The 12,873-nt window shown below is 48.2% G+C and overlaps 1 protein-coding gene across 1 annotated transcript in view; it reads left to right on the top strand.

The window, feature by feature from the left end:
• The window catches only part of TG (thyroglobulin), a 246,551-nt gene that overhangs the window by 98,593 nt on the left and 135,085 nt on the right, over positions 1-12,873 (top strand). Inside the window, exon 36 of the mRNA XM_041768575.1 lies at positions 1,738-1,800. Coding sequence (XP_041624509.1) covers positions 1,738-1,800 — 63 coding nt within the window. The remainder of the gene's footprint in view (positions 1-1,737; positions 1,801-12,873) is intronic.

Below are 12,873 nucleotides of genomic sequence, written 5' to 3'. Positions count from 1 at the left end.
ATGGCGGTGGTTAGTAGCTCTGAGTGTAGCCTGAGCAGCTCACAGAACGTAGGATGGCCAAAACCACAGCTCGGTGGTCCTCAGACCGTGTCCTCGGACCAGCATCACCTGGGAACCTGTTAGAAATGCCAGAGTACAGGCCCCACCCAGGATCTGCTAGATCAGACATGGTGGGAGTGGGGCTGGCTTGGTGGTGTTACAAAGCCTGGGAACCAGAGCCTTAGAATGATGACTGAGGGGAGAGCAGGTGTTTCCAGGCAGGTAGAGCCATGCAAACAACAACAACAATAACGACAACAAAACCCCCAAAATACTACAACTGGAGGTTCTAGAATGGAGTGAGGCTGGGTGAGCTGACCCAAAGTGAAGAAGGCAGGGGAGGGGAGGCACTTTAGGGATCAGAAGAAGGAGGATGACTCTCATCTGAGGCTATTCATGGAGGCAGACAAGGACAACAGACAGTGCCAAAGTGTGTCACCGTAGAAGGACAGTGTTAAGAATGAATAATGACCTGCATTTGTTGAGTGCCTACTGTATGTCCAAAGCTTTACATGTACCAGCTCATCTAAACCTTACAGACCTTACAGACAGCTATGGTGGTAGCTGCCTATTTTACAAACAAGGACATCGAGAACAGGGAGATGAGGTAACTTGTCCAGGTCACGCAGAGGGAAGCATCCAAGCCAGTCTTGCCCTGGGCAGCTGACCCCAGAGCCCCGCCCTTGACTGCCTACCATGCTCCCTGCAGCTGAGCAAGGCAGGGGATTCCTCATGCATTCCTAGTTTAGGCCACTGGGAGAGAACTCTGATGGGGCTTTAGGTCTGTTGAGGGAGAGAGGTCTGTTCAGGGGGAGAAGAGGATAGTTAACACTATGGATCACCAACTCAGTGCGCCTGGTTTCTCATTTAATTTTTACAACATCCTCATTTTATCAATGCTGACACCAGGTCTAGACAAGTCAGGTGACTTGTCCCTCCACACTGCTTCTACGTGGCACATGGAGATCCAGGTGCAGGTCTGTCTATGCTCAAAGTCCATGCTCTGTCCATCCCGCCATGCCACGTGCCATGAATACCCGCCACTTACTGAGCTATTGCCCTATGCCTGGCACCATGTTATCTCCTGTCATCCTCACGGTCACTCTCAAGGTAGATTGTGTTATCCTCATCGTGCACATGTGGAAATAGGCTCAGAGGGATGAAGTGCCTTGCCCAAGTGAACAGAGTCAGAGAGTGATGGCCGTAAGCATGTATGCTATCCCCAGCCTGTTCCCCGGGGACATGACAGGACTGCACTTGCTCACCCCCAGCCTCACTGATGGCTTTGGTCAGTGACACGTGTGCAAATGGGGTGTGTCCCCTTAGGCGGAAGCCATAGAACAAGAGGGAAGTTTGCTGTGTTCTCTTTCCCTGTGGCAGTGTCATGGAAGCAAGGGGCATCCCACCTGGACCCCATCCTTCACTTGGGGTCCGGGTGGGATGACACAGAGCCAAGCCCCAGGCCACCTCAGCAGACACAGTGTGAGGCACAGACCATCTGGGTGGTGGTTTTAAGCCGCTGAGATGGGACTGTCACCTTGGCCCAACCTAATCCCTCCTGACCCATTCAGGGTGTCTCCAGGAGCTGAACGCCTCCTGCCTGCCCTCCAGATCCGATTTTGCCATCACCACCATGAACCTCTATTAATGCCTTTGAGGGTATAGGGGAGCTAAAAGGCTGATTCTTCTTCTTTTCAGCTGCTCGGAATGATGCTCCCAGTTTTTGCCCTGTGGTGACTCCGCCTTCCCTTCCAGAGAAAGGTAAGTGCATTGTCTTTTCCACCTCCCTGATGAGAGAGCCATCTCACTTTCCCTTCTTTTCCTCTTCCCTTAGTTTCACCCAGTGGCGGATAGCTCACGGGGCCCTCTTATAGCCATTTATTTGAGCTCCTGTCAAGTGTGCACAAGCGTAGATAGGGCCATGCCAGCACCACGCCCATTTCACAGTTGAGGGAACCAGCTCCCAGAGAAGAAATGCCTTCCTTGACCAAATGGTGCCACCCGTTGGAAGCAGAGGAGGGGTTAGTCCAGGTGCTAAACCACTGTGCCACCCAGGGATCCCCAGTTCCCATACTTTTCATCTCAATGATTGTTTTTATCCAGCCAAGGAATGACTGGACCTGTACCATCCTGGGGCAGTGTTAAGAATGGTGGCACTTATGTCCCCAAAGGGGAAGGACTAGCTATCAGTGCAGAGGAGTGGGGGCTCACAGCCCTCAGCCCACCGGGTGGCCCGGTGACATCTAAGGCAGGGCACCAAGCCTGGGAGTATGGCCCAGACTGAAGCTGCTGCCCCTACCTGCATGTTGCACACAGCCCCAGCACCACATGTCCCATCTAGTCATCAGGCCGCAGAAAGCGTGGGGAGTGGGCGCAGTGGAGCCATCCCAGAGGGTGGTGAGCTGGGAGCAGGGCAGGTGAGCGTGGGCCTCGATGCACGTCCTTATTCTACACCTCCCTAAGTCGGGAAATGACTCCCAGGGCCCAAGCGACATTAATTCCTGTCCTGTGACATGATGTCTGAGGAGCTCCAGACATCTGTCATTATGGTCCTGCCTAAAGAGTCAGAATATAGCTTGTGTAGGAGGGAACCATTTAGCCGAGGCTGTGGCTAAAAGTATAAACGTCCTCAACCCAGGTTGTGAGTTTCTTCCACCCAGTTCAAAGAGCTAACTTTGGGGATCACGTGCACACACATATATTTTTTCCCCTTCACATTCTATATGGAATTACATCTGTGTCTCAGCACCTGAAGACCTTCTGTCCAGGACTTGGGGTGCAAACACCACACGTGTACGATCTGGTGTCAGCTTTTAGAAGTACCATCAGGTAGGAGTCACCATTGGCCAAGAAACGCATGGTGGACCGGGGCGCTTAGGGAATGTCAACATACCCAGGGCCAAGCAGGGAATATATATCCCAGCCAGACTTTGGTCAAGGTTGATGTCAATTTTTATCAAGATCCTATAAAGGCAAATGAAATAACCAAATTGTCTCCAAAGATTTATGGTTTAAAGAAACCCAACTGGTCCCTGGTCTCGCCTCTACTGCCTACCATTTCTATTTCCAGAAGCCTCTGGAACTGTTAACTCTTAGATTTTTTTTTTTCTCCCTCTGGCCTCTCTGTTTCTAAATAACATAGAGATCCTGCCATTCTTTGATTTGTCCGTCTTGGAAGCAACTGTCTTCCCGCCTTGATGGGGGAGGACTTGTTTTTTTTTTTTTTTTTTTTTTTTTTTTTTTTTTTTTTTTATCACCGTCTCCAATTTTACCCCTGCATCTGCAACATGTAGTTCATGTTAGACTTGGGGTCAAAACCAGAGTGAGTGTTATTTGTTCCATCCACGTATATATGGCTCCCTGGGGAGCCCCTCAAAACAAGAACCACCTCCTGTTACCATTACCCATCACTGTGTGTGGGCAGCTGACCCTCTGTTTCCGCCCCACGTCCCACACCAGCCTTCCACAGGACCTCATCCTTCTTGGGCTTCCCGGGGCGCCTGTGGAACAGACAGGTCAAGTCCATACTCTGCTCTGCAGGCACCTGCATCATTAGCTCCTCCACGCTGACGTGTCCCTCAGCACGCCTCCCTCTCCTTCCCCTCACTGAAAAATTTGTTGAATTCCCTTATCTGCTCTTTGCTCATTCTTGTTTCCTCTTGTTATCTCTGTGGGTCTAGTCGTTTCAAATTCCTCTACCTCATTTTGTAGGAGGGAGAGAGGAGAAATGTGCCGTATCTAACTAAATGGGAAATAACATTCGTTTTCTTTTTTTTTTGTTCAATGGGACTTTTATTTTTTTAATAAATTTAATTTTTATTGGTGTTCAATTTGCCAACATACAGAATAACACCCAGTGCTCATCCCATCAAGTGCCCACCTCAGTGCCCGTCACCCAGTCACTCCCACCCCCCGCCCTCCTCCCCTTCCACCACCCCTAGTTCGTTTTCCAGAGTTAGGAGTCTCTCATGTTCTGTCTCCCTTTCTGATATTTCCCACTCATTTTTTCTCCTTTCCCCTTTATTCTCTTTCACCATTTTTTATATTCCCCAAATGAATGAGACCATATAATGTTTGTCCTTCTCCGATTGACTTACTTCACTCAGCATAATACCCTCCAGTTCCATCCACGTCGAAGCAAATGGTGGGTATTCATCATATCTAATGGCTGAGGAATATTCCAGTGTATACATAAACCACATCTTCTTTATCTTCATCTGTTGATGGATACCGAGGCTCCTTCCACAGTTTGGCTATTGTGGACATTGCTGCTAGAAACATCGGGGTGCAGGTGTCCCGGCGTTTCACTGCATCTATACCTTTGGGGTAGATCCCTAGCAGTGCAATTGCTGGGTCATAGGGCAGATCTATTTTTAACTCTTTGAGGAACCTCCACACAGTTTTCCAGAGTGGCTGCACCAGTTCACATGCCCACCAACAGTGCAGGAGGGTTCCCTTTTCTCCGCATCCTCTCCAACATTTGTGGTTTCCTACACATTCTTTTTCAAAACTTTTCAGCATTTCAAGAAAACTCCATTTTGTCCCCTGCTCTGCACTAAGCATTTGATCTTCACACAAACCTCAAGAGACAGGTCCTCTTTTAGTATCTGTTAGTTGCAGAAAATTCAAACAATGCAGAAACATAGAAGAAAAGTAAATCACAGGGTTTCTTTCTTTTTTTTAAAAAAAGATTTATTTATTTATGATAGAGAGAGAGAGGCAGGAGGAGGGAGAAGCAGGATCCATGCCAGGAGCCTGACGTGGGACTCGATCCCGGGTCTCCAGGATTGCGCCCTGGGCCAAAGGCAGGCGCCAAACCACTGAGCTACCCAGGGATCCCAATCACAGGGTTTCTAAGAAGTCATGTCACCTTAAATATTGCTGTATTTGCCTCTCATCTCCTTAGGCTTATTCTGTGGTCTGAAGTAGTTGTAATCTCTCTACAACATTGCTCTTTTATGTTTACCTAATAGAGCATCATGTGTATATTTCCAAATTGTTGTAGATCTCTCTAAATCATGCATCGGTGCATGCATATCTCCCTCCCTTCCTTCCTTCCTTCCTTCCTTCCTTCCTTCCTTCCTTCCTTCCTTCCTTCCTTTCTTCCTCTGTCCACATTCCTACTGTCATGATGCTCCCCATCTGGTGAGGATGAAGCAGGTATAGACAGGTCACGTCCGTACCAGCGATGGTTTCTGTTCTATTCCATCAGGTAGGCACACGGCCCTTCACCAACTCGTTCCTCTCGTTTCGGACTCTTGATTGTTTATGACTCTTCACCTTTCTGGAAATGCCATGATGAATCCCTGAGTACATAAAGCTCTTCCCAAAGTCTAGGTTACTGGGGGGTGGGGGTGGGGGTTGGGGGGTCACATTCTCCAAAGCAGAATTACCGGGTTTGACAACTTTATATTTTATATTTTAAGACTCTGGGTTTGTGTTGCCACATTAGTCGCCAGCAGTTGTTCCTCGTGGCATCCTCGCTAGCCGTTGAGGGAGTTTTACCATCTGACTGTGGAAGGTGTCCCGTGAGAGCTGAACCAACCAGGGCACAGTCACCTTCAGGTGACCCCAGTGCTCCCGCTCTGTTTTTGTGATCGTGTGTATTTCTGGGACTTGAGTTACCATCTCGGGAAAGGACGTGGAATTTTGCTTCCCCCTTCATGCATGTGGACCGCAGATCTGAGTGGAACTTTCCAAGGCAGAATGACATGTCACGGTATTTTTAAACAAGTGTGATTTTGACAAGTGTGATGTAAAATCAGGAGGGATGTCAGAGCCGGCGCTCCATCTGTGCCTCGAGTTCCCAAATTGGAATTAGGCGTCTGGGCGTCTTCCTTGGCTGGGAATCGGTGGAAGGTGTGGGGGCACATTTCTGCCTCCATGGTACTGATATGTCATGTACATGGATTGTGTGTGCGTGGGAGTGTGTGCGCGTGCACGCGTGTGTGTACACACCCCGTATGTGTCAAATGCTCATCTTTATGCACTTTCTGTCGGGGGAGAAAAGGAAATATTTATCAAACACCAAACATTTCACGAATCCTTTAGCGCTCTTAAGACCTTTGGATGGTAGCAAGGTCTGACTTTCAAATAAGGGTGCGGAGGGTCTTTGAGGTTAAATGAACACCTGGGATTTGAATCCCCAGGCATCTGGCCTCCCTCCGAGTTAGATGAGAATATCTGGTTGGAGTTTTTGGAAAGAGTGCCAGAGATAGACTTCCAGTCCTAGACTTATCTGGACATCTAATGCTTGGCCTTGTTTCTTGTGATGAGTCGGTACGAATAAAGCCACACATTCAAAGCCTCTTTGAGGAGGGGATTCTCAGACCCTGATTGGCCAGTGGGGATGGCGTGAAGGGGAAGTTGACTTCTGAACTCTCACACATCTGTCTGCGGTACATACTCTGTACTAGGGCACTTCGTTTATGTTGCTTCACGGAGGTGTCTAACACACTAGCCAGCTTGAAGATGGCAGGAGTTTGTCAAAAGGCCAAGTTTCAGAAAGCCTTTCCTTCAGACAGAGTGCTTTGTGTGTGCAAAGGCCCAGGGGCACAAAATAGCCTGGGGCGTTCAGACATTGGAGACCTTCCCATATGGTGGGCGTAGTGCCATCGATGAGGTGAGGCAGGTAGATGAACAGTAGAAAAAAGCTTTCGTTTGAGCATGGAGCCGGCAGGAGACTCTGTATTGGGTTTGGCACTCAACCTTGGTAGTCTCTCTTGGGGTGATGCGTGAGGAGGAAAGTGGTAGTGAGCTCAAGGGTGACCAAGTCAGACAAATGCGTTAGGGCAAAACACTTCAGTGTAGTTCAATTCAGCGAATATGTGTAAGGCAGCCACCTTTTGGGTAATGGGTTCTGAATTTTCACTTACATTCCAGAAAAGGCCCTGTGCTGGGGGTCAGAGGTCTTGATTGCAAAGATAGGAGCCCGCCTGCTGGTCAGGAGGAAGGCACAGGAAGTCAGAATGTTAGATGAGCCACTTACCACAGTGGGGAGGCCTCAGGAAGGTTCCCTCAAATTCACTGCAGACAGGCAGGGAAAGCACCGCAGGTGTGGGTCGGCCATACTGGGTTGTAAAGAAGGAGGGTGCATTTGTCAGACGCCAAGGTGGGAATAGGACGTGTCCTGGGTAGAGGGCGGTGCATGAAGAAAAGGCCAGGCGTGTGCATCGGCACCGTATATGCAGACAAAGGCAAGTCCCTCAGGATCACGGAGCCAGCAAGCAGCAGGGAGAGGCTAGCTGGGGTACAGGGGCCACTAAATAGAGTGTTTCAGGTACCACACATCCGTGAACTGCTTTACGCAGTTGCACGGGGAGCTTTAAAACTATTTGAAAGCTCTCCTTTGGGGATGTGAGGAGGATGCATTCGTGGATGGACAAGCTCGATTTCGAGAAAATGTGGGCAGTTGTGTCATCTGTGTACACAGTACCATTTTACTCTTTGGGGAAAATAATTGTATCTTTTTAAAAACCAATGAAACAGTAATGGTGTTATTTCTTTATAAGAGAACAACATCCGATGCTTCTTAAAAGACCCACAATGACCAATCCAGAGAGGATGCTCATGGTTAGCAGGAATCATCTTCTCAGGCCTTGGAACCTGCTGTAGGATGGCCCCTGTCTCCCCCCTCTCCTGCATGCCCAAACATGGGGTATTTGGAGTGCAAATCAGAGGAAAACACGGAATATGAGTCTTTGGAAATCTGTATCTGTGTTCTAAGTTCATTCACCTGAGGCAACTGCCCCTTGGAAAATGCTCCAGCCTTTGAGCGTGAGGCCCCTCAGAGCAGCAGGTGCGGGAGGTCTGTGAGTGCCCTCGCAGCTAGGAGGGTGTAGGTGGTGCTGAGAAACATGCCTCCTTCCGGTGGGCCCTCTCTGTACGGCCTCCTGGAGCCCAGGGACAGCCACCAGCCCCAATTCCAGGTGATGGAAGTGGTTGCACATATGGTCTTTTGGATCACACAATTATGATCCATCAACGTTGTCTGCCTCACCTCCATCCTTTACCGTCGGCTGTGCCAGTGGGTTGATGGAATTCAGTTGATCTTTTCTGCAAATGTTTTCCATTAAGCTGGAGAGTTGTGTGATCCCAAAAAATGTCAGTGCTGGCAAGGAGCATGCACATCATCTAATTGAGGGAAACAACAGGACATGGCGCAGCCACCAGCTTTGAAGTCAATCCACTCAGCTTCCAGTCCTATTCCAGCTCTCACCCACCAATGCCTGGGGCCATGTTTCTCAGCCTTGCGATGCCTCTGCTTGCCTCTTTGAAATGGAGATGATGGTAGAAAATAAGAGATAAATCTAGTAGGCTTGTGTTGAACGCTAAGTGAAGTGCCATGCTCTGCACAGAACCTGATGCAGAGTGAGTATTTAAGAAATATCAGCGATAATTCACGAATCTAAACCCATCTTTCTGTGGAAGAAGAAACAGGCAGAGAGAAAAGAATGACTAGTAAGTCACAGCCATTAACTGGCTTAATGGGCAAAGCTATAAACTTTTTTAAAAAGACTTTATTTATTTATCCATGAGAGACACAGAGAGAAAGACAGAGATGTAGGCAGAGGGAGAAGTAGGCTCCATCTGTGCCTCAAGTCCCTGTGGGGAGCCCAATGTGGAACTCGATTCCAGGACCCCGGGATCACGCCCTGAGCCGAAGGCAGACGCTCAACCACTGAGCCACTCTGGTGCCCCTAAAGCTATAAACTTATAATATATATATATATATATATATATATATATAGAGAGAGAGAGAGAGAGAGAGAGAGAGAGAGAGAGAGAGAGAGAGAGAGAAGGCAAGCCGGGGCAGTGGCAGAGAGACAGAGGGAGAGACACAGAGAATCTCAAGCAGACTCCTTGCTGAGTGTGGAGCCTGATGTGGAGCTTGATCCCATGACCCTGAGATCACAACCAGAGCCAAAACCAGTCAGATGCTCAGCTGACTGAGCCACCCAGGCACCCTAACTTTAAAAATTCCTCTTTATTGGGTTATTGTGTCAATCACTGTGCTAAGTGTTTTCCATATTTTAACCCTCACAACTGCCCTATGAGGTGTGCGTGGTTGTGTCCATCTTACAGATTTGGAAGCTCAGGGTCAGAGAGGTCCAAGGTCACACAACTAGTAAATGGGAGAACTTGGATTCAAACCCAGTTCAAATTCAGATCGAGTCTCCCCACTGAATCTGCTGACTGTTGTCGGTTGAGTTCCTCAGGAATCAGACTCTGTGGGTCGTTGTCTAGGGAATGGTACCCACAGGGGTGGGAGGGGGAACGGGAAGGTGCACGACTGGCCGGAAGGAGGAGAAGGTCAGCTGCAGGGTGGCCTCAGTTGCCCTTTCAGGGATGCTAAGATGATCTTCGAAATGTCTCCGCCATCATGTAGGTCACACGTGGATGTAGGCATGACCCTCTGGGGGCTGGTGTCCTCACAGGGGCTGACAACAGGTCCAGCCTGCCAGCAGCTCTCTCAGCTGCTGGGCAGACGGGTTCATTCCTGACATCAAGCGTGCACCCCAGGGGCGGCAGACATTAATAGTCTCCCTGAGGGTGCATTTGAGGGCACAGTAAGTGCTAGTACAGACTGTGCAGGTGCATTGTCACCTTCCTATGAGCCATTAGACCAATGGGTGACACAGTGACCCCCACAAAGGCTACTTCGTAATCCTTTTGGTCCTGGAGCAGAAAGGCCCAGGTGGTCAGGCGTCAACTCCAAAAGCTTGTGTCACTTACATCTTTCCAAATACGCAGAGTTTCCGTGCACGTGCGCCCTGTCGAGGGGGCTCACGGCACATAGCTTGCAGCTACTGCATGAGACCTGCTGTCTGGGGATGAGTCCTGAATCCCAGGGACCCACTTCTGTCTCCCAGCAGGGCTTGGGATGCTCCACTGCCCAGGCAGCTGCTCTGGGCACAGCTTCAGAACCAGCAGCCTGTCCGGACCTCTCCTCTGAGACCCAGGGGCTGGGACGCAGAAGGACACAGCTAGCAAACTGGGCCCACAGCAATGGCAGATGGCAGGAAAACGGCGGGGCCTCCTCCTAGTGAACCTCTATGGGGCTCACTTGTCCTCCGCTCTGAGCTAACGTCACCACCTGTGCCTCTCCACCCCTCACCCTGCTTTGTTGTCAGCTGTGAAAGCTTTGCACCTGTTTACTTCTCAAATATCTGTCTGCCCTTTCCTCCAGAAGGGAAACAGCGCAGGGCAGGGGCTTCATCTGTCTTACTCATTGCTGTCGTCTTAGCTTCTAGAAGCTTGCCCGGCACCCAGTTAGCAATCATGTGGTATTTACTGAATGAATGAGCCGTACTGGTTCTTGCTTGCCAGATTTTGCACTCCCTGAAACTGAATTTGTAACTTATGGCTTGATCTTTCACACCAGGCGCTCAGTGTCTGGTACGCAGTAGATGCTCAATATTATTTCACTTATAATTGTCAGGTTTACTGTGTGTCTGTTCAGTTTGCCCTGGGTCAGTATATAAAGCCAATAGTGATTCAATTAATGTTTGTTGGAAGGCAGGATAAACGGTGGGGTATCGGAAGCTGCCAGGAGATGGGAATCCTTTCTTTGCACTCCTTAGATGTATGATCTTGACCAATTTAAGAACCTTTCTGAATCTCAGCTGCCTCACCTGTAACATGGAGATGGTGATGCCTACTCTCAAAGGTGTTGTTATTAGGCTTGAAAGAGACATTATATGGAAAATTCCTTCATCCAGTGTCTGGTGAAGGTTGGCTTTGTTGGAATTCCTAAATTACTTCAAGTATTGCCAGCTCAAGGGGATCCCTTTCACAGGTAATATTTATGAATGTTGCCTCATGCGATACTGAGATTATAGTGTAAAACCCGAGCAGTTGTACATAGTCAGCCTGGGAGGCACTTGTTGAATGTTTGCTGAATGATTGTGTCTTAAGTCCTTGTTGGATCTTAGGGGATGGAGAAGACTTAAGATTTTCTTTAGAAACTTCTTCCTCAGGACCAGTTTTGTACCTGGCCTATCAAAGATTCGCTCAAATTTAAGGGAGATAGAGCCGAAAAGAAAATATGCCAACTTAGCACCTACCTTTTGGGTTTGGTCACTCAGACTTCAGCTTAAAAGATTTTTTTTTCAAGTCTCTTGCTTAGCTATAGGAGGTATTTATTTTTATTTTTATTTTTTAGCCTGGAATCAATCAGATACCACATGATAAAAAATGTGAGGTGGAGGGAACTGACTTTTGGTTTTACCCAATGTTCTACCCCTTACTATTTTTTGCTATTCCTGGCCTTCAGCCCACTCTGGGAAACTCATAACTTTATGCTCCTCAGCACTATGCCTCCCCTCCGGAACTTCCATCTCAAGGCAGGGCTCTATGATGAAAGAAGTAGTTTCTTTTTCCTACTCCCAAATCAGTCTTACTTAGCTAGCCATCATTAGTAGAAGCTTCTTGCTTATTTACTGTTTCATTTCCTAGGGCTCTGCGAGAGAACTCTTGTCAAACCTGACGGAGTTAACAGAATAATTCACCCTAAGGTGAAAATGATGAATATTATTTTTATGATATTTTCTACAAGAGTTTTCACGTTTTAACAAGTGGATAAACCAGAAAAAAATTATCCCTCAGACCATTTGACAAGTATTGGGAGGAAATATTTTGGATAGTTTGCCTTTCCTAGAGCCCTTCAAGTCATTCTATGTGGCCAACTATGAATTAAACCATCCCTGAATGCAGTCCATCAACAATGGGAGATTTCCTCTCGTTTCATGGATTATAATAATATTAACTTGATTAAAAATAGTAATTTCATGTTATACATGGCTGGTGTTATGTAAGTTTTGTTTTAATGATCCTTTGGTCATTCCTCATTTATTCTTCCCACTGGTGAGTCTCTGCTCAATTCCCTGACCTCCTTGGAGGATCTGGATTTGATTTATGAAGGAAGCAGTCACCTTCTCTCCTATGTGTGCAAAGTCCAGGAGGTGAGAGAGCCCAGCTCAGGCGGGACCAAGGGAAGGCCTCAGTATGTATGAGGTGTCTAGCGTCATGAAGGGACCAGTGAGGGATGAGGTGAGAAGGGGATGAGGTCAGAGAATGGAAGGAGAAGGCCTCGGTGGTCTTACTGTGATGGAGATTGAGGTGATGAACTTCCTGCCACTGGAGTATTCAAGCATGTTGGAGATGCCTTTGCTGTGTGAGGAGGTAGCTTAAATGACCTCTAAGTTTCCCTTTGGGTTTTCTATTTCTGTAATTCTAATGATTGGCCCAGTTATGCTTTAAGGTGTGGCTTTTGTTTTTCTGTTTTTGTGATAACTTACACATAGGCCAGCAGGTTTTTGGCAGATGTTTGTAGAAGTAGAAGCAGTGAAGCAGAGAGACTTTGGCTTTGGGCGAATCTGGGTTTCAATTCTAGTTCTGTTCTTACTCTGTATGACCTGGGGCAAGTCACGTCACTGCTCTGAGCCTGAGTGTCCTGAAGGCAGATTTCTTAATATCCCAGCATCCACTAGTGACTGGGGGATTTGAATGGAATCACGGAGGGAAGCACCCAGCACAAAGCCCGACACACGTAATATGTGACTGATAGTGGTGACAGCCACAGCTGCCCTTACTGCTTCCACACCTGGAGGGCCAGAAGGTCTGAGTGAAGTCTCAGGAGTCTGACTTCTGGGGTCCAGACCAGCTGCATGACCCAGAGTGAGTTACCCACAGTCCACTGAGGTCAGGCTAGCCTGCCTGAAGCTGTTGTTCAGCTTCCAGAGAGAGACTTCTGCATTATTGGAACTACTTTGCTCAGCTCCTATTGGTTCTCCATATGCATTTATGTCTCTGACCTTCTGCAGTTTGACCCAA

Source organism: Vulpes lagopus, chromosome 9 (genome assembly GCF_018345385.1).
Source record: "Vulpes lagopus strain Blue_001 chromosome 9, ASM1834538v1, whole genome shotgun sequence".
In the NCBI taxonomy this organism is placed as follows: Eukaryota; Metazoa; Chordata; class Mammalia; order Carnivora; family Canidae; genus Vulpes; species Vulpes lagopus.
This window is presented reverse-complemented; position numbering and strand designations above follow the sequence as displayed.